Genomic DNA, 19,745 nt, shown 5'->3' with positions numbered 1-19,745 from the left:
CTTAAGAATTCTCTTGGCAATGCAGGGGACACAGGTTCGAGCCCCAGTCAGGGAAGATCCCACATGCCGTGGAGCAACTAAGCCTGTGCGCCACAACTACTGAGCCTGCACTCTAGAGCTCACAAGCCACAGCTACTGAAGCCTGTGCGCTTAGAGCCCATGCTGTGTGACAAAAGAAGCCACCGCAACGAGAAGCCCACGCACTGCAACGAAGAGTAGCCCCCACTCGCCGCAACTAGAGAAAGCCTGTGCGCAGCAACGAAGACCCAACGCAGCCAAAAATAAATAAATTCATTAAAAAATTTTTTCATCTAAACTCATACCATGTTGCACATGAAAAAAACCACCAACCAAAAAGACTTTCACTCTGGGTTCAAAAGACATTGTAATGGAATTGAGACAAGTATTATTTGACTGTATAACTATTTAAAGTCCAAGATAACAAAACATAAGTAGTAAATTTGATGGGAACATAGAGGCATGGTTATTATCTTAAGTGTTCAGATCAGTTAACATGAGCTAGAAACTAATACACTGGGATCCCTATTCAGGATGAGGCACTTAAAAGGAAAAATAATACTTATTTCCATTAAAAAAATTTCTGTCTACCCTGAGTTTTCAAGTATAAAATAAGTGAAGTGCTGAAGGTTTCCCCACATTCTTTCCATTCATAATGTTTCTCTCCTGTGACTGCTCCATTTATAAGATTTTAAGGGAGAATGAAGGCTTTCCCATAGTTTTTCTATTCAGAATTTTTCGCCAGTGTGTGTCTTCATGTGTCTTTGCAGGGATATGAGACACCTATAGGCTTTTTCACACTGCTGACATTCATATGGCTTCCCTTCACTGTGGGTTAGCATGTGTCCTTGCAGGGACCTAGGATACCTGAAGGCTTTCCCACACTGCTGACACTGATAGGGCTTCTCTTCACTGTGTGTTTTCATATGTTCTCGAAGGGATGAGGAAGTAATGAATGCTTTCACACATTCTGTACATTCATAGGGTTTTACTCCGCTGTGTGTTTTCACATGTTTTCTAAAGTATTTGGGACAACTGTAGGATTTCCCACATTCCTTACACACATAAGGTTTCTCTCCAGTGTGGATCCTCAAATGTCCTTGCAGGGATTTGAGATAGGGGAAGGCTTTGCCGCACTGCTTACATTCATAGGGTTTTTCTCCACTGTGTGTTCTCATGTGTTCTCGAAGGTAAGTGCACCAACTGAAAGCTTTGCCACACTGCTTACATTCATAGGGTTTCTCTCCAGTGTGCATTCTCACATGTTCTCGGAAGTGTGAGATGCGAGTGAAAGCCTTTCCACATTCTTTACATTCATAGGGTTTCTCTCCAGTGTGAGTTCTCACATGCCGTGCAAGTTGGCAATAATAACTGAAGCATTTCCCACATACTTGACACATGTGGATTTTCTGTCCATAATGACTTCTCTCATGTTCCTGAAAAGATGAGGGACAAGTGAGAGCTTTTCCAGATTTCTTATGCTCCAAAGGCTGTTTACTACTGTCACTCTTCACGCACCTCTTAGATGCTCTCCCAGCATCCTGATGTTTTTCGGGTTTCTCTACAATGTCTGTTTCCCTGGGAGGGCTTAGGCACGAGATACAGCTGCAGGCTTGCCCACATTCTTCACATGGATAATGTCTGTGTCCAGGGTGAGATCTTTGCTGATTCTTCTGGAAAGAATCATCCCTGAAGGCTTTTCCACACTTAATGCATTGATGGGGCTGAATTCCAGTCCGATAACTCTTATGCACAGTAAGATCTATAATCTGGTTCAGGGTTTCTAGACATTGATGACCTTCTTTACCTTCACAGAGACTCTCCACCAAATTATTTCTGTTCAAAATAGGAAGCACAGTATTAGGGATTAATGATTATAAGTGATTTATTAATTAGTGATTTGTTGATGGTTATTCATTATTATTTTGACTACACATTTGCCATTTTCAATGAATGGGCATGTCTTCAGCACTCTCTGCATTGTGACAAAGTGCAACAAGTTTAATGCTCCAGCTGAGGGCTCAAGCAGAGCCGTAACTTTCAGTGTTTTTTACGTACGAGGTTTCCTGACCAGTGTTTCCTACTGAATTAAGTTTTAGGAGCTCCATATCTACATCACATTTATAAAAGTAGTTTTGTAAGAATTCTGTGAATAGAAAATTGTTTAGCTAAGTTTACACTTTTTCTTTAATTTCAAGTGAGTCTAATACTCTGCCGAGATTCCCCTTCCCCTTGTGGGAGTGCCACTCACCTCAAATGCCTCTCCTGAGTTAGATGCTGATCTTGCATGTTATGAAATGCCCAGTTTTCTCCCAAAAAAGACCTGGAATCATTTCTTGTGAATCTTACTACTTTCTCTTCACTGCATAGTCCAGTCTCCAAAATATCCCAATGAGCACTTGATCTACTGGTTTTAACTTGAGAGCAAGAACCTGCAATAATTGGTAACATAATTAAATCCATGGGAAAGAAATGGTGGGATAAAGGAAAGAAAAGAGACCACATGTAGATTTCTTTCCATAGACTAATTCAAAAATGTAAAATAATTTTATAAAGGAAGGAAGGAAGATGTGTGATATTGTGATTTATCAGAAATATATATATATATATATATATGTATATGTATATGTATATATATAATTGGTCATTCAGATGACCAACATATATTTGTCAGATAAATCGTGTCCTTATCCACAGTTTCCTGCTCAGGGATCCTAAAGCCCTTGGAATTTCCTGAGCAGTAAAAGCAATGGAATAATATGTGGTCTCTTGTGCTCATTTCCAGAAAACGCTTCAGGATCAGAAAGGTGAAATAGGTGTCTTGTTATTCATAAAAAGCTCTTTCCATCCCAACTGGGTTTATATTAATGAAAGAAATTGTTGGAAAGAACTGAAGTATGGGGGCTGGTTGCCAGTGGAGACACCATGTGATTAAAGGGTTGAAACTTTCAGTCCCACCCACACCCCCAGACGCCCCAACACCTCTGGGGATGGGGGAGGGGCTAGAGATCAAATCCACTGCCAATGGCCAATGATTTCATCAACCATGCCTATGTAATGAAGGCACGAAAAAACAGTTCAGAGAGCTTCTGGGTTGATGAACACATGGAGATGTGGGGAGACTGGCACATGGAGAGGTGCAGAAACTCCTTTTCAAAATCTTACCCTATGCATCTCTTACATCTGGTTGTTCCTGAATTATATCCTTTTAAAATGAACCTGTGATCTAGTAAGTAGTATGTTTCTCTGAGTTCTGTGAGCTAAACTAATAAATTAGTTGAACCCAAGGAGAGGGTCATGGGAACCTCTGATTTATAGCCAGTTGGTCAGGAGGACAGGTAAAAGCCTGGACTTGAGATTGGCATCTGAAGTGGGGGAATATGGAGTAAGTCTTGAAGGACTGAACCCTTAAGCTGTGGAATCTGTGGCTATCACTGGGTAGATGATGTCAGGATTGAGTTGAATTCTATGATGTGCTGCTGGTCCAATAATTGTTTGTTGGTGTGAGGTGCCTTAACACATGTGCATGCGTACGCGCACACACACACACACACACACACACATTGGAATTGGGTCCAAACCAAAATTAATACCCACACACCCACACACACGTTGGAATTGGGTCCAAACCAAAATTAACACACACACAAAGAAAAACTCTTGAGGACCTCAGCTATTTGGAACTTTAGCCATCATAGGGAAAATGAGTCAAAATGGCAGACTGTTCACTAAGAAATACTTCAGAAGAGATACTTCACAGAAGCAAAGCAGGCAGGAACTGGGCAAAATGCACACTCCCAAATGCTCCCTTCATAAGAGGAGCTACAGAAAGACTTCCCAAGCAGGCAAAGATGGATGAAAAGTCCAACAGGGAAGCCAGGTTAATGACAAACATCACCTTCTCAAAGACAGAGTCATGTTTCTAACAGGTATGTCCAAATATCTCTCCCTGATCCAGAACCTGCTCCTCCCGAGAGGTGTGCCCTCCTGGTGATCGCAGGCACAGAGGCCCTAGGGGAAGCCTATCTCCACTGACCCAGCTGCTACTGGGAGATCAGATGGTACGTGGCTGCTGTCCTGCTCGTGGAGAAAGGCTTCTCATGGGGAGGATGGAGGAACACAAGCCGTACATCAGATGGGCCGATTCTCTGGTCCTCATGTCACTGAGGATGGGTGAGTTTGGGTTTAAGTGCAGCAAGATTATCATGTCAAATGTGTACTGATCGCAGTGTAACTTTCACAGGGTGAAAACCGTAACGCCGCTCTCACTGCCCCAAAGTGACACTGGAGACCACGCTCACGTTTATACAATTAGGGAGCCTCAGGATTCTGATAAAGAGCAATAAAAATCAATTCAATATAGAAATATTTATGGTCATGGAAAAGCTATTTGACTCTAGGTAGGTTCTATAAAGGTGGGGACCACGTCTGCCTGTTTTTCAACATATTCCTACTCCTTGGTTCCAGTAAGAAAGAACATTGTAAGAAATATTTGTTCCCTAAAGACTAAGTGCAGGGAGGAAGCCTTCCTCACCCACGGAGGCCAGGTTCCTGAAGGTCTCCAGCATCACGTCTCTGTAGAGCTTCCTCTGAGCCGGGTCCAGCAAAGCCCACTCCTCTGCGGTGAAGTTCACAGCCACGTCCTCAAAGACCACCGAGTCCTGAAACAGCCACAGGTTCCGTGTCAGCAAGGCTCCCTCTTCACCCCCATGTGTGGGAGGATGGGGAGGCCGACAGTCGGGAACCGGACTCAATTCCTAGGACTCCTGAGCTTACACTCTTGTGGGAAATGAACACACACAAGCCAATCAAATGCACTTTACTCAGTGATGGTAAGTGCTGGAAACTGAAACAAAGTGTAACAGCAATACCTGATAAACACTCATGCACACGTAATGAAAAAGAACGTTTTTTACTGAGATAGAGCAGACTGTGAGGTATGACACATACTGAAAATGAAATCATCATTCAGATGACATGGAAATGGACACTTGGCCTGCTCATAAGTTATTTCCTTGAACCTCCTAGAACCGGAGCAGACTATCAGGAGGTCGTGAACACTGATTTTCCAGGGCTGCTGAATCTGAACAACTCTCGCATGGACTGAACAGCATGTAAAAGCCTGGGCCAGTCCCCTCATATCCAACAGAGGTAGAGGTACAAACCCCCTGCCAGGATGAGGTGGACACCGAGGGCACAGACGCAGGCCAGGGCCCAGGGCCTGGGACACCTGTGGGGTAAGAGGAGGCCTGGTTCCTAAGGCATCTATCAAGCCAGCAGCGCCTCTCAGATAAATAAGCAAGAAATCAAGAATAATGCCCCCCCGCCCCTCGGGCTTCCCTGGTGGCGCAGTGGTTGAGAGTCCGCCTGCCGATGCAGGGGACGCGGGTTCGTGCCCCTGTCCGGGAAGATCCCACATGCCGCGGAGCGGCTGGGCCCGTGAGCCGTGGCCGCTGAGCCTGCGCGTCCGGAGCCTGTGCTCCGCAACGGGAGAGGCCACAACAGTGAGAGGCCCGCGTACCGAAAAAAAAAAAAAAAAAAAAAGAATAATGCCCCACGAAGAAGAGTCATAGAAGGATCTGATGGCATTAGAGCCAAAGATGACTTTAACGCAGAGAAAAATCACCGAATTAATGTTTTTAGGACAATATGGTATGACTCTACACCCTTGAAATATAAAGCAAACTATCTTTATCAATTAGAATTTTAATTTAAAATATATTCCGAAAATTGAAATGATAAAATATTCCACTACATCAGCTACAAAGAAGGCAAAGCTACCTCACTGGGGCTGCAGCTGGGGTTTGCTAATCACACACCTGAAAATATGGGACATCAGTCATCAGGGAAATGCAAATGAAAACTACAAGCAGATACCTCTTCCTACCCACTAAGAAGGCTATAAGACAGACAAATAGATGCTGGCGAGGACGTGGGAAAGTTGGAACCTTACAAACTGCTGGTGGGAAGGTAAAATGAAGCCACTTTGGAAGACAGTCCAGCAGATCCTCAAAATGATAAACACAGTGTCACCATATAACACAGCAATTCCACCCTAGGTATCTATCTACCCAAGAGAGGCGAAAGCAAACACCAACACAAAAACTAATACACAGGGACTTCCCTGGTGCTCCAGTGGTTAAGAATTCGCCTTCCAATGCAGGGGACGCAGGCTCGACCCCTGGTAGGGGAACTAAGATCCCACACACCACGGGGAAACTAAGTCCATGCGCTGCAACGAAGAAGATCCCACGTGCCACAACTAAGACCTGATGTAGCCAAATAAATAAATATTTTTAAAAAACCCAAAAGTAATACACAGATGTTTACAGCAGCATGATTCATGACAGCCAAAAGGTGGAAACAACTCAAAAGGTTATCAACTGATTTGGATAAGCAAACACAGTAATCTCACAACGGAATATTATTTGCAACAAGAGGAATGAAGTACTAATCCACGACACAAAATCAATGGACTTTAAAAACATTAACAGGATTCACAAAAGCCCACAGGCAGTATCATATCATTTATGTGAAGTGTACAGAATGAACAAATCTATAAAGACAGAAATTAGATTAATAAGCTGCCTAGACCAAGGGCAGGCGGAGGCTTGGAATGAGAGGTGACTGCCAGCAGGTACAAGTTCTTTTGAGTGATAAAAATATCTAAAATTAGAATATGAGGACGGTTGCACAATCCAGTAAACATTCTAACACTTTTTTTTTTTTTGGCGGTACGCGGGCCTCTCACTGCTGTGGCCTTTCCCGTTGCGGAGCTCCACAACGGGAGAGGCCACAGCAGTGAGAGGCCCGCGTACCGCCAAAAAAAAAAAAAAAAAAAAAAAAGATTCAGACTAGCTAAAAACATGTTCTTCTCAATCTAATGGCAATTTTATTCAAAAGCACCAGAACTTGAGCAAATAAAAGAATATGAATTGCTTAAGGAACAAAATTACAAACGTTTCAGAGATCCAGTAGGTTGAGGAGATATCACAAATCAATTGTCAAGGATGCAACAAGTGTCCAGAGATGGAACTTGATGCATGATGTTCTATTTCTACAAGAGACGAAAATTCAGTCTGGTTTTCTTTCAAGACTACAGGCTGAAAATGGTGATTCCCCAAACTGCCTTAACAGAGATATCCTGGAGAGAAGTAACGCCGCACATTCCACCATGTGTGAGCTGAAAGCAGAGTGGGCCAGTCACGTTCAGCTTGGAACTGCCATCACCTACACACTGTTTCCACCCACCAAGGGCAGCTCCTGGAGAAGAGTCCTCCCAATACCCTGCACCATCCATACGCCTGATCATCCTTGTTGAAACTCCTAAAACGGTCCCATCAAGAAAGAAAAAAGACAAAAAATAACCACTTTCAAAAGCCCAGAATGAAGAGCTGGCAGATAACACGGCTCGGCAAGAAGCAGCTCCTGAGGATGGGCTGAGTGGATGTGAAGCCTTTAAACATGACTGGCCCTAAAGATGATGAATGATGCTCAGTCTTGGAGATGAGGAAAGACTGTCTTTTCAAAAAGGAACCGGGCTCAAAATCTTTCATAGTCTTTCCTAGTATGGAGGGAGGTTTCCATAAAGCACAATTTTTGATACCATTCTTGGGGGGAAAATGTTGCAAGCTGACAGTTCATGAAAGATGTAGTTCTAGTACACTATTTCCACGCACCTGCCTTAATAAGGTGAACAGGTCACTCTTCAGTATACTTTATGGAGCCTGTTGAGCTTTGAAAATGGACAAATACGGGAAATAATAAATAATTAGTATTAAGTTAAATGATCTTATTTTAGTAAACATGACTTTTTTTAAGGCATATGAAGTGCTTTTCAAACTCTCATCCCAATGGAGCAAAATACGGATGAACAATTATTCCCCCGCAGGATCCATATTAACAGAATCTCATCTTTAGTTAAGTCTTCATCTCGTCTATCTCCTTATCACTGAAGCATAAATTTCTTGAGAGCAACTGAAATACCAGTCTTGGAACTTTTTTACATAATCTTCTTTTCATTTCTTCCTACTGTTCAACGAGGAACTGCTCCTCTTTACTGAACAGATATCTGTGTACACCACTGGGTTGCTCTGGGTTAAGAAGTGCTTCATCATGAAAGCTTTCAGGGTGTGTGGAATGGGAGAATATAAAAAACAAATCTGCCCAATGCATTTGAGCAGAAGTGCTGGTTCCCATTTAAAGCCTGTCTCTCTGCTGCATATACCAGGATGGGAGCAAAAGATGTCTTAATATGTCACGTGTCACGTGCTGGAGACAATGAGCTTAGTGCCTGTTTATCTTCTGTTCTGTCTTTTTAGTATTGCATGACTGAGATCTTCTGAATGGCTTATCATAAAACCACATTTCAAGTCTTGTTTCTGCTCAGAGAGTCTTTTCAAATATCCAAATGTATTTCTCACCCTGATCTCTTGGTAATAATAGACATAGAAATCTCTCTAATGCTGATCTGCAGTACATGCTTGAGTTTTAAAATCATTAACAGAGGAAACTAATGGCATCATTTTACCAGGAAAAAATACATGCAGGCCTTGGCAACACTGTGGGTTTAATTCCAGAGCACCACAATAAAGGAAATATTGCAATAAAGTGAATTACACAAATTTTTTGGCTTCCCTGTACAGGTAAAAGTCACATAGTCTTTTAAGTGCTCAATAGACTTATGTCTAAAAAACCTTGTACATACATTAAAAAACACTATTGCTGGGGGCCTCCCTGGTGGCGCAAGTGGTTGAGAGTCCGCCTGCCGATGCAGGGGATACGGGTTCGTGCCCCGGTCTGGGAGGATCCCATATGCCGCGGAGCGGCTGGGCCCGTGAGCCGTGGCCGCTGAGCCTGCGCGTCCGGAGCCTGTGCTCCGCAACGGGGGAGCCCACAGCAGTGAGAGGCCCGCATACCGCAAAAAAAAAAAAAAAAAAAAAAAAAAAAAAAAAAAAACACTATTGCTAAAAAATGCTGACCATCAATGAGCAAATACTCTTTGAAAATGGCACCCACAGACTTGCTCAGATGCAGAGTTGTACAACACCTTCAATTTGCAAACATCGCAGTATCTGCAAAGTGCAACAAAAACTGAAATGCAAGGGACTTCCCTGGTGGTCCAGTGGTAAAGAATCTGGCTTCTAATGCAGAGGACGCGGGTTGGATCCCTGGTGGGGGAACTAAGATCCCACGTGCCGCAGGGCAAATAAGCCCGCGTGCCACAAGGAAGAGCCCACGTGCCGCAACGAAGATCCGTGTGCCACAACTAAGACCCGACGCAGCCAAATAATAATAAAACAAACAAAAAATGACAATCAACAGACACCAACACCAAAATCACACATGAATTATCTGACAAGGATTTTAAAGTCACTGAAAAATACTTCAGTAATTACAAACACACCTGAAACAAATAAAAAATTGAAAGTCTCAGCAAAGAAAGAAAAGATACAAAGAAGAACCAATGGATATTTTAGAACTGAAAAATACAATAACTGAATTAAAAAACTGGATGGTTTCAATACAGAATGAATATGACAGAGGAAAGAATCAGTCAACCTGAAGGTAGAACATCAGAATTTACCCAATCTAAACAAAGAGAAAATAGACCAAAAAAAAGTGAAAGAGCCTTAGTGACCTGTGGGACAAACACAAAAGATAAAACATTAGTATCACTGGAGTCCCAGAAAGAGTGGAAAAAAGTATGCAATGGGGCTTCCCTGGTGGCACAGTGGTTGAGAATCCACCTGCCGATGCAGGGGACACGGGTTCATGCCCCGGTCCGGGAAGATCCCACATGCCGCGGAGCGGCTGGGCCCGTGAGCCATGGCCGCTGAGCCTGCACGTCCGGAGCCTGTGCTCTGCAACGGGAGAGGCCACAACAGTGAGAGGCCCACGTAACGCAAAAAAAAAAAAAAAAAAAGTATGCAATAGAAAATTACTAGAAGAGGGACTTCCCTGGTGGCGCAGTGGATAGGACTCCGTGCTCCCAATGCAGGGGGCCCGGGTTCAATCCCTGGTCAGGGAACTAGATCCCACATTCATGCAGCAACTAAGAGTTTGCATGCCACAACTAAGGAGCCTGCCTGCTGCAACTAAGACCCAGTGCAACCAAATAAAAATTTAAAAAACTACTAGAAGAATTATACAAATGAAGAACAGATGAGTGTTTGTCAGAAGTTAGAGGTGAGGGGAAGAAGGAAGTGGGGTTTGTGTGACTATAAAGGGATGGCAGGACCTATCTTTGTAGTGACAGAATAGTGCTGTATCTTGATTGTGGTGATGGCTATACACATATACACATGATAAAGCTGCACACACACACATACACATACATATAAAATTGGTGAAATCTATAAAAACCAAACAACCCTACACTTTCAAGTAATGGAACAAAAATGTCTTACATGCTTTCACACTGAGTCACAGGGCAGAACACTGTATCGAGGAGGACACAAAAGGGAAGAGCAGCCAAGTGTGAGCCACTCAGATCAGCAGCCTGCTGCCCACAGTGCACAAGGAAACCCCAAGTCAGAAGGTCAAAGCCATCCGAGCTGGATGGGTACCCCCAGGGCAGGGGGAAGGACTGAGCTCCACCTAAGTGTAGGAATGCCCCCTCCTCTGGGCCTCAATTCTCACCCAGGAGGAAACTCTCAAGTTGAAGTTCTGACCCAGAGAAACTCTCTAATTCATCGACCCTCTCAACAGCAGTGGAGCTCAAGGGGTCTTCCCCACGTCTGACCTTCACAGACTCACTCAGGGTGCACACATCACACTCAATCCACCAACTCATTGAATGAGGCCAAAAGCAAAGGTCGGGAGATAGCCAAGGGCAGCACAACCTCAGAGGACAAACCGCCCCCAGCACTTCTGGAGCTGGATGCCCTGCCCCATGCTCGTGCCATCAACAGCTCCTTCTGTGGTGGTTCTATGGTCTGGAGGCCATCTGCAATGGGGGTGGGGTAGAGAGGTGGGGCGGGGCAAGACCCCAGGGCACCTTCCTTCACCTCCCTCACAGGCTCAGCTTGTCCCCGCCCCAGATGATGCACCTGCTTCAAGCACCGTGTGTCATTTACATGAGACGAAGACCCCTGTCTCAGTGTGTAAATGAGAACCTGCAGGATCACTGCTTCCTCCTGCGTTCACGGATAATGTAGGAGAGGGAAATTCTAGGGCACCTTTATGGTTTGAGCAACTGGTTACTGCTCACCACTTTCAGAAGACAGACATCAGTTCACTAATATCCTCATGATGACAAGCTGTAACTCATTTAAAAAGAAGTGAGCAAGTCTCAGTAGCACTGGTCACATTTCACAGAATTTCCACTAACCTCTGTTGACCAGGTAGTAACCGTTAGTGGACCAGGATCAGACAGTGTCACAACTCTGTACCCTTCATGGAAGAGTCACTACAATTTCTATGAATCTTTTTAATCCATCTCTCCACCCATTTCACATGAAGGGGTGGGACTGCCTGCATTTCCTGAAATTCTTTTTTCTTTTTTTTTCAAAATAAATTTATTTATTTATTTTTGGCTGTGTTGGGTCTTCGTTGCTGCGCGTGGGCTTTTCTCTAGTTGCAGCGAGTGGGGGCTACTCTACATTGCGGTGCGTGGGCTTCTCATTGCGGTGACTTCTCGTTGCGGAACACAGACTCTAGGCATGCGAGCTTCAGTAGTTGTGGCTCGCGAGCTGAGCAGTTGTGGCGCACAGGCTTAGTTGCTCCACGGCACATGGGATCTTCCCGGACCAGGGCTTGAACCCGTGTCCCCTGCATTGGCAGGCGGATTCTTAACCACTGTGCCACCAGGGAAGTCCCATTTCCTGCAATTCTAATGGAAGAGAAAACATTTTCTGTACTGAGACACTTCTCCCCAGAGGCATCTCTGGTTAAGGCCCAAAAGCCTGGAATAACACGAGTTGTCAGGAAAAGGCAAAGACCTGAGATGCTTACTACCCTCACTAAGGAGAAGAAACCAGGCAGAAAGTATGCAGAATTTTACACTTGCTGAAACCAGAAGCTGGATTAGGGGAAGCTATTAGTGCTGAGCTGGACCCAGAGGAGGCAGCTCACAGGTGTCAGGGGACAATGCTGAACACTCCCTGAGCCCTGTGCTCCTGGAAACTTCGATGGAAGGTGAAAGGACCCCCCACCTTTTGGTGGTTTGGAAGATGGCAGGCTTCAAGAAACCACCCCCGTGCCCCACCTGACTCAGATAAGACTCACACGGAGGCCCCCTGTTTATCCAGGACAAGGCCAGACGCAGTCCCCTCAAAGCCCCGTCTCCACCTCATCAGTGATTAGCGGAACGGTTCCCCCCACTGACCAAGCAGAACAAATGCTTGTTGGCCAAACTTTGGTTCAGCTCCTCTCCTTCCCCCTGACCAGGCCTCACCCCAGCCAGCCGACAGACCCCTAAGGACAGGCTGGCCTCAGGGATCTGCTATCTGAGCATCTCACCTGGTCCCTCCTGGTGGTGTTTACTCCTCTGTATAAGAGAAAAACTCTCTTTGTCCAACTCTTGAGACACCCGCAGATCTTAGGTTCACATGTCTCCCTTCCTGCAGAGCCCCCTGTGCCTGGTGCAACAGACCCTGCTCTCCCTCCAGGAACTCATTTGAATAAAGGTCTCTTGTTGTAAAGTTTGTAATTTTTTTAATGCCACAGCGTTGACCAAGTGTTCTCAACAGTCCTTGTGAAAATTAAAAAAGAGAAAACGTACTAAAAAGAAGTGGGGGTGGGTGCAGAAGGGAGAGCCTCACCCAGTACCACTTGACATCAATTACAGGAAGAAGTGTCAATTACAGTCCCCAACAGAAAAATTGAAAACACCAAAGAATCAACAATTACAGGCCCCAACAGAAAAAGATGCACATACATTGCATCTTCTCAAGAAACTGGCTACCCCAGCAACTAGCCAATGAGAAACCAGCATCATCCTGAATTCTCCATCTCTCGACGGACTTTACATCAGTACAACCCCTCCCAACTCCCTCCTTTTTCTCCAATAAATAAGTCTGTTGGAGTTGCCTATGGCTTTTGCTATACTCTGCCTGTCCCGAATTGCAATTTTTTGCTGTTCCCAAATAAATCCATTTTTCCTAGTAAATAACTGTTATTTTTAAGCTCAACATCCATTTCTTACCTAAACTTTACTCAGGCTTCTCTTCCCAAATGCCCCTGACTCTGGGTCACTCCCCGCTACACCTCCCAAACAGAGCATCACTGAGCTGCAGAGCAAATCCCCTCTCACCTGGGCCGAGGACGCCCTGACCACAGGACCTCTGGTTCTGTCAATCCGCCTTCCTCTCACCCTCCTCTCACAGAAGAGAAAAGCCCTTTCCTGTGTGATTGGAGATGCTGGCACATCCCTGAGATCCGAGCCTCGGCCCTATCGCAACATTAATTGCAAAACACTCTCCCTGACCAACCCTGGACTTGACATTATCTGTCAGGTCCAGGGCGGGACCCCAGCGCCTGATCGCCCGCTCCGGGGGCTCGCCCCGTCCTCGCTCAGACACCCACCGGGACAGGGAATGGGTCGGAACTCACGGGATCCCACGTTGCGGTCGAGGGCGGAGACCCGAGTTGGGACCCGAGACCCCACGCGAGGACCGGACAGGACCCCGGGACCGCGCGACGCGGTCGAGGGTGGAAACTAGGGTCCGGACCGGGGTCAGTGAGTCCTATCCTGCTGCCGCTTCCGGCCAATTCGAACCAGCCCCAGCCGGTCTCGGCGTCAGCCCCACGCACTCACCATTTCAGGCCCTCTCCGCGCATTCAGGTCGTCCTCCCCGTGGCCCTGCAGCCCAACAGCTCCGGCGGGTTAGAGCGACAGCGACGGAACACCTGAGGCCCCCTGAAGTAGGTGCGACGGAACGCCCGGGAGGCTAAGAGCGACGTCACCACGTAAGCGAAGGCGCCCGCCCCCGTCTCTGATTGGATGAGGCTCCAAGCCTTCGCACCTTAATTGGACGGGCCTCTAGGCACACCCCCTTCTTGGACCCTGATTGACATCGGGTGCAGGCCTGGATTCTGAGTGAAGGGCGGGCTGTAGGTCACGTGACGGAGCAGGGCGGAAGTGCGGGTGGTTGGCTTCAGCCCTTTACTGCCTGGCTTTCTATGGGGCGCCAGACCTGGCTGCCCTGGTGGACTCTAAGCCGAATGTACTCCTGGCCAGACAGACACAGCATCAGCCCACAGCTTGCAGTCCCCTTCTCCTGAACAGAAATGTGCCACTCAGTTCCCCTCAGTGCCCCCTGTCCAGGGCTGCCCCCCTAAGTCCGGGAGCCAGGACAGCAGGGGACAGGTGTGAAAGGAAAATCAAAATGGAGTCAGTATTGCTAAGAAAGCGCTCTAAAATGAAGGCAGGAGGCCACTGAGGAAGTAGGCCTTATGCAGGTCTCAGCCCAGATGGAATCTGAACTTTTGACCACTTGCTGCCTTAACACAGGCATCCAGAACATCTGCCCAATGACCCAGAAAGTCAAGATACTTGTTGGACCCTTCCCCTAAATAACTCGTGACAGCCTATTCCTTAAGGACAAATATTTCATTCCCTGTGTCAGTCTATCATAATTCATGCCAGGCAACTTTAACAACCCTGTGGCTTTTCCTTTAATAAGTCTGTTACTCTTTCTCCTCCCTACAACACTTTCAGTGTTATGCTTTTGATGAAAAATTAATGAATAGTTGATCTAAAAGAGAAAATAGAAAATTTTGTTTAAGCCTATGAGAAAATTATAACCCAGGAGACAGTCTCTCGTAAAACTCAGAGGGCTGTTCCACTTACTAGAAGTCTAAGGCCATCATATACATTTTTGAGACAAAGGAGCATATATCAAAATGACACAATGACATCTCGCATAAGGTTCACCAAAAATACATAGTCTAGATCTGCAGCAGATCAGCATGACCCCTGACAGGATTAGGAAAGGTATGTTATCTTGGAGTTACATTGCTGGTGGAAGAACGAGGAAAAAAATTTGATCTTTCTGGTGGAGCAGACATTCCTACCTTTGAGAAGGTCTGGTTAATGTATAATGCAGATGCACAATGCACATTAGGGAGGGCCCAATAAGGGCAGAGAGTAATGTTATGCTTAAATTTTCTTTCTTATGCCTCAAAAACATAAATTGTATTCCATCAACTCAAATCTGGGTCCCCCAAGTTGCAATTCCTAAGACCCCAAATAAAGCTCAATACTGATTACTGTTCCACATGAGACAGGAGCGCCTGGGGGTCTCCTGAGTCAGGGGTCGGCCTGGGGGCAAGGTCACTGTGAATCTGTTCCCATAATACAAAGACACTCTGTGATGCTCCCTGCATGTATTCAGGGGCCAGCCCCACTTTGACATTTTATCTTTGACACCAGGAGATCCAGCCCTCCTGCCCATACATTTGGGCTTGACCAAGTTCTCTGTGTCCTGTTTCTTACCCCACAGCGTCAGACTTCTCCCCACAGGTTCCTGGACGGGGTGTCGCCCCCACGTCTGAGCAACACTGCGGTTCCGAACAAGCCCCTGGTCAGCTTCTCCAGACAACAGGTGACCCAGGGAGCCCTGTCCAGTCCAGCCACGCTGGCCCCGCACTCCGCGCACCGCCCTCACTCGCCCAACTTCCCTCCTGCTTGCCCTCCTCACACAGAAAAGCCCTTTGCTGTGTGGCTGGAGACGCTGGCACATCTCCGAGATCCGAGCCTCGGCGCTATCACAACAGTATTTGCAATACAGTCTCCTTGACAAGTCCGGGCTTGACTTTACCTGTCAGGTCCAGGGCGGGTCCCCCACGCCCCAGCGCCTAACGGCCCACGTCGGGAATAGTCCTGTCCTCCCTCCGACCCCCACGGGGCCAAAGACTCAGTCCGGACGCCCCGGACCCCGAGCAGTGACGGAGCAACACGGCAGGTCCTCAGCCCGCGGCCGAGGGGGAGACTCGGGTCCGGATCCCGGGTACCCACCCCGAGGCCGAGGGGGAGACTCGGGTCGGGAGTCCGGGGTGGGTGGGACGCGGGGAGACCCTGGCCCGGCCGTCGCTTTCGGCAAGTTTCGGACCGTTCGAACCAGCCTTTCCCCTGTTAGGGCCCTGAGCGGTGGACTCACCATCTGTGCCTCCTTTCGGGTTCTCCGAAGCGTCCTCGGGGCGACCCTCCGACCTGGGCAGGTGAGACCGACGGGGACGCGACACCTGAAGCCGCGCAGGACAAGTTCGCACAAGCGCAGAAAAACTTCCGCGGGCTGGGAACGCGCACGCCGCCCGCCCTCTCCGGGGCCCGGGCTCTGATTGGACAGTAATCCTTGTGCCGCCCCTGCCCTGATGGACAGTCCTCCTAGTCCCACTCTATCCTGATTGCTGTTTGTCCGGACCCCGCCCAGTCGCCGCTGACTGGACAGCTCAACCAGACCCCGCCCCTGCCTCCGAATGACAGGCCACAGGGACACGCGTGGCTGATCCGCCCGCCTGGGAATTGGGCTCCGTGCAGAACGGGCTCTGGGCGCGGCACACCCTGTGGCATCTGCTCGGTGGCTCCCCTGTGTCCTCCTCCTGCACCTGGAAATCCAGACTCAGTTTCCCCGGGGATCGCTCCATACCCGGAATGAAGATGAGAAAATACGGGTCATAGGGCTTGTTGATGGAAATAAAAAATAAACGATCTATAATAGGAATAGAAAAGTCTTTTGAGCCAAACTGAAGACTAGAGCCCTTAAGACGGCCTCTCAGATAACTCAGAGGACCTGCTCAGGAGAAGCAAGGTTTTTAGCACCGTTTTCTATCTTGTCAGAACTCTTTAACAGCAAACAAGGCAAGGAAATTTTCCTTCAAGTTTTCAAAAACGAATAGATCAGGGACTTCCCCGGTGGTCCACTGGTTAAGACTTCGTGCTCCCAGTGCAGGGGGCGTGGGTTCAACCCTTGGTCAGGGAACTAGATCCCACATGCTACAACTAAAGACCCCGCATACCACAACGAAGATCTCGCGTTCTGCAACTAAGACCCAGTGCAGCCAAATAAGTAAATATTTTTTTTAAAAAACGGCAAGAACAAACAAACAACAACAACAAAAACCCAAAAAACAAACAGATCAGTACATAGGCTGCAGCAGGAGGCAACGAGTAGCTATGGCCTTGGCACCTGGGAAGGGAGTCATCATAGAAGGAGGACCAGCATTGGTGTCCCAGGAAGGGAGACATTTAGTCTTTATTTTTAACACGGACATCTTTTGTTCTGGTCAATGTGCCCTTTAATAATTAAAGCATACAGACAATGTGTTTGATAGGCCACAAACAGGCCGTTTTAGTTAGCATAAAATTCGAGTTAAATCATGTATAAGCCCGAATAACTTCCCCATACCTCAATAGGTGAAAATTTCATCCGCTTGGTGATCTCCAGTGTCAGGGCATGGCCCAGGGCAAGGTCATGGTGGAAACTTGCCCTTTAAGAACAAAGACTCAGTGACACCACCATGTGCAACGCAGGGTCAGGCTTGGTCCATGTGTGACCTTTAACAGCAGGAGGCTCTGCCCTTAGTCCAAGCTCCCACCGCTGGGGCTTGAGGTCAGCTACCCAAGGCCCAGGGAGCTTTACGCCATGGGAAGTCAGACCCTGAGTTCCCAGTCTCTCTGCAAGACTGGTCTCAGCACAGCCACTGAGATGTCACAGTTCTCAGGTGTGCATTTTATACTGCAGGGAAATTTATGTCAGATCAGCCTTTAGTCAGTCTCTGTGAATTTTGAAATGTAAAAAGTTATATTTCCTTTTTTACACTGTATAGTGATGGTTGGACAGCTGTGCAATGTACAAAAAGTCACTGAGTTTTACACTTAAAAGTGTGAATGTTATGGTATGTGAACTGTATACTCGTTTAAAAACAAAGTATAAGGCCATTATAGCCATGATAACCCTACCTCTTGGTCACCACTAAAATACTTTCTATCTGGGAATTCCCTGGCAGTCCAGTGGTTGGGACTCTTCAGTTTCACTGCTGAGGGCCTGGGTTCAATCCCTGGTGGGGGAACTAAGATTCCACAAGCTGCAAGCCATGGCCAAAAAAATTCTTTAAAAAAATTTTTTTTTCTGTATTTGGATTTACCTAGTCTGGACATTTTATATACCTAAATGAAATCATACAATATTGGTATTTTGTGTCTGGCTTTTTTCCTCAGCATATTTTCAAGGTTTCATTCATGTTGCAGCATGTGTCAGAGCTTCCCTTACTTTTTATGACTATTATTCTCATCCTATGTACAGGTTATGCTTTGTTTATCCATTCAGCCACTGATGGACATTCGGGACATTTCCATCAGCCACTGATGGACATTTAGGACATTTCCACCTTTTGGCTATTATGAATAGTGCTGCAACCAGCATTCATGTACACATATTTGAGCATTTGTTTCAGTATAGGCAGGAGTGGAAATGTTGGCTCACAGGGTTAATTTCATGTTTAACTTTTTGAACTTCTAGAACTTTGGACTTCCTGCATTTGTTGTCTAGACAAAGCCTTTCTTACTTCTGCATTATGACCATTGATGGTATGGTATTTCTGCAACACAGTCTTATCCACAGGATCATGCTCATCAAAAGTAACAAACCCAAAGCCTCTTTTCTTTCCAGACTGCCTATCAATTATATCTCAATGGTATCAATTTGTCCGTATGCCTCAAAGTAATCTCTAAGATAATGTTCCTCAGCATCTTCTTTAATTTCACCTACAAACAGCTTCTTCACAGTGACATGAGCCCCTGGCTTTCCAGATTCCCCTCTTGCAAACAGCACGTTTTGGCTCAACCGCTCTCCCATCCGTTGAACGAGGTCTGGCAGCCATGGCAGCACCAATCTCAGCCATGGATGAAAAAGTTACAAAACCAAATCCTCTTGACCTTTTGCTTGCAGGATCCCTCATTACCACACAATCTGTAAGTTTTCCCCCATTGTTCGTAGTAGTTCTTCAAACTTTCTTCTGTCGTTTCAAAGCTCAGGCCACCAATAGTTTACGGATTTGTTCCTTTTCTCTCTCCATCGCGGACTCAGTCGCTTCAGCCCGATTTCCCGCAGCCGAGCGAGATGAGAGAGATCTCCGCGGACGAACACGAACCGGACTCGTCCCCGCGCTGTAGTCAGAACTGCCGCTGCTCTAGGAGCACCTCCACTCTCTGGACCCGTTGCTACTGCTACTGTCGCTAGAGCCGCCGCCGCTGCTTTTCTCCTTGACAACACTTCTGGCCGTGATTCTAGCCACCCTAGTAGGTGCAAAGTGGTTAGCTCATGTGGTTTTGACATGCATTTTCCTGATGATTAGCGATGTGGAGAAAATTTTCATCTGTTTATTGGCCATTTGTATATCACTCTTGGACAAAAGTCTATTCAACTCCTTTCTCTTTTTTTTTTTTTTGCGGTACGCGGGCCTCTCACTGTTGTGGCCTCTCCCGTTGCGGAGCACAGGCTCCGGACGCACAGGCCCGGCAGCCATGGCTCACGGGCTCAGCCGCTCCGCGGCATGTGGGATCTTCCCGGACCGGGGCACGAACCCGTGTCCCCTGCATCGGCAGGCGGACTCTCAACTGCTGCGCCACCAGGGAAGCCCCCTTTCCCATTTTTTAACCGGGTTGTTTGCATTTTTATTATTGATATGCAAGGCTGTTTAATGTCTTCTGGATAATAAAACCTTATCACATGTATGATTCCCAATATGTTCTCCCATTCTGTGGGGTGTCTTTTCACTCTCTT

The 19,745-nt window shown here is 46.8% G+C and overlaps 1 protein-coding gene across 4 annotated transcripts; it reads right to left on the bottom strand.

Moving 5' to 3' along the window:
• Positions 1-223: 223 nt before the first annotated feature.
• Positions 224-16,223, bottom strand: LOC132487038 (zinc finger protein 77-like). Of its 4 annotated transcripts, none has more exons than XM_060094600.1 (4): positions 16,122-16,223; positions 4,553-4,679; positions 2,270-2,450; positions 224-1,854 (listed from the first exon to the last, which is right to left on the bottom strand). In XM_060094600.1, the coding sequence occupies exons 1-4, from the start codon at positions 16,122-16,124 to the stop codon at positions 747-749; spliced, it is 1,419 nt and encodes a 472-aa protein (XP_059950583.1). In that variant the 5' UTR covers positions 16,125-16,223; the 3' UTR covers positions 224-746. The 4 variants fall into 4 exon arrangements, with proteins under 4 accessions (XP_059950583.1, XP_059950582.1, XP_059950586.1 ...); XM_060094599.1 differs by lacking the exon at positions 16,122-16,223 and adding an exon at positions 13,778-13,884; XM_060094603.1 differs by lacking the exon at positions 4,553-4,679.
• Between the last annotated feature and the right edge of the window lie 3,522 nt (positions 16,224-19,745).

This window comes from Mesoplodon densirostris, chromosome 3 (genome assembly GCF_025265405.1).
Source record: "Mesoplodon densirostris isolate mMesDen1 chromosome 3, mMesDen1 primary haplotype, whole genome shotgun sequence".
NCBI classification, from domain to species: Eukaryota; Metazoa; Chordata; class Mammalia; order Artiodactyla; family Ziphiidae; genus Mesoplodon; species Mesoplodon densirostris.
The sequence above is the reverse complement of the archived record's forward strand: the minus strand, read 5'-3'. Positions and strand labels throughout refer to the sequence as shown.

Bases quoted from the DNA above. Each gene is read 5' to 3' on its own strand.
- LOC132487038 (XM_060094600.1), bottom strand. The intron at 2,451-4,552 runs GTGAGGAAGGCT...CAATTATTGCAG, and splicing joins CAGGAACCTGGCCTCCGTGG to GTTCTTGCTCTCAAGTTAAA. The intron at 1,855-2,269 runs GTGAGTGGCACT...TATTTTGAACAG, and splicing joins ACTCAGGAGAGGCATTTGAG to AAATAATTTGGTGGAGAGTC.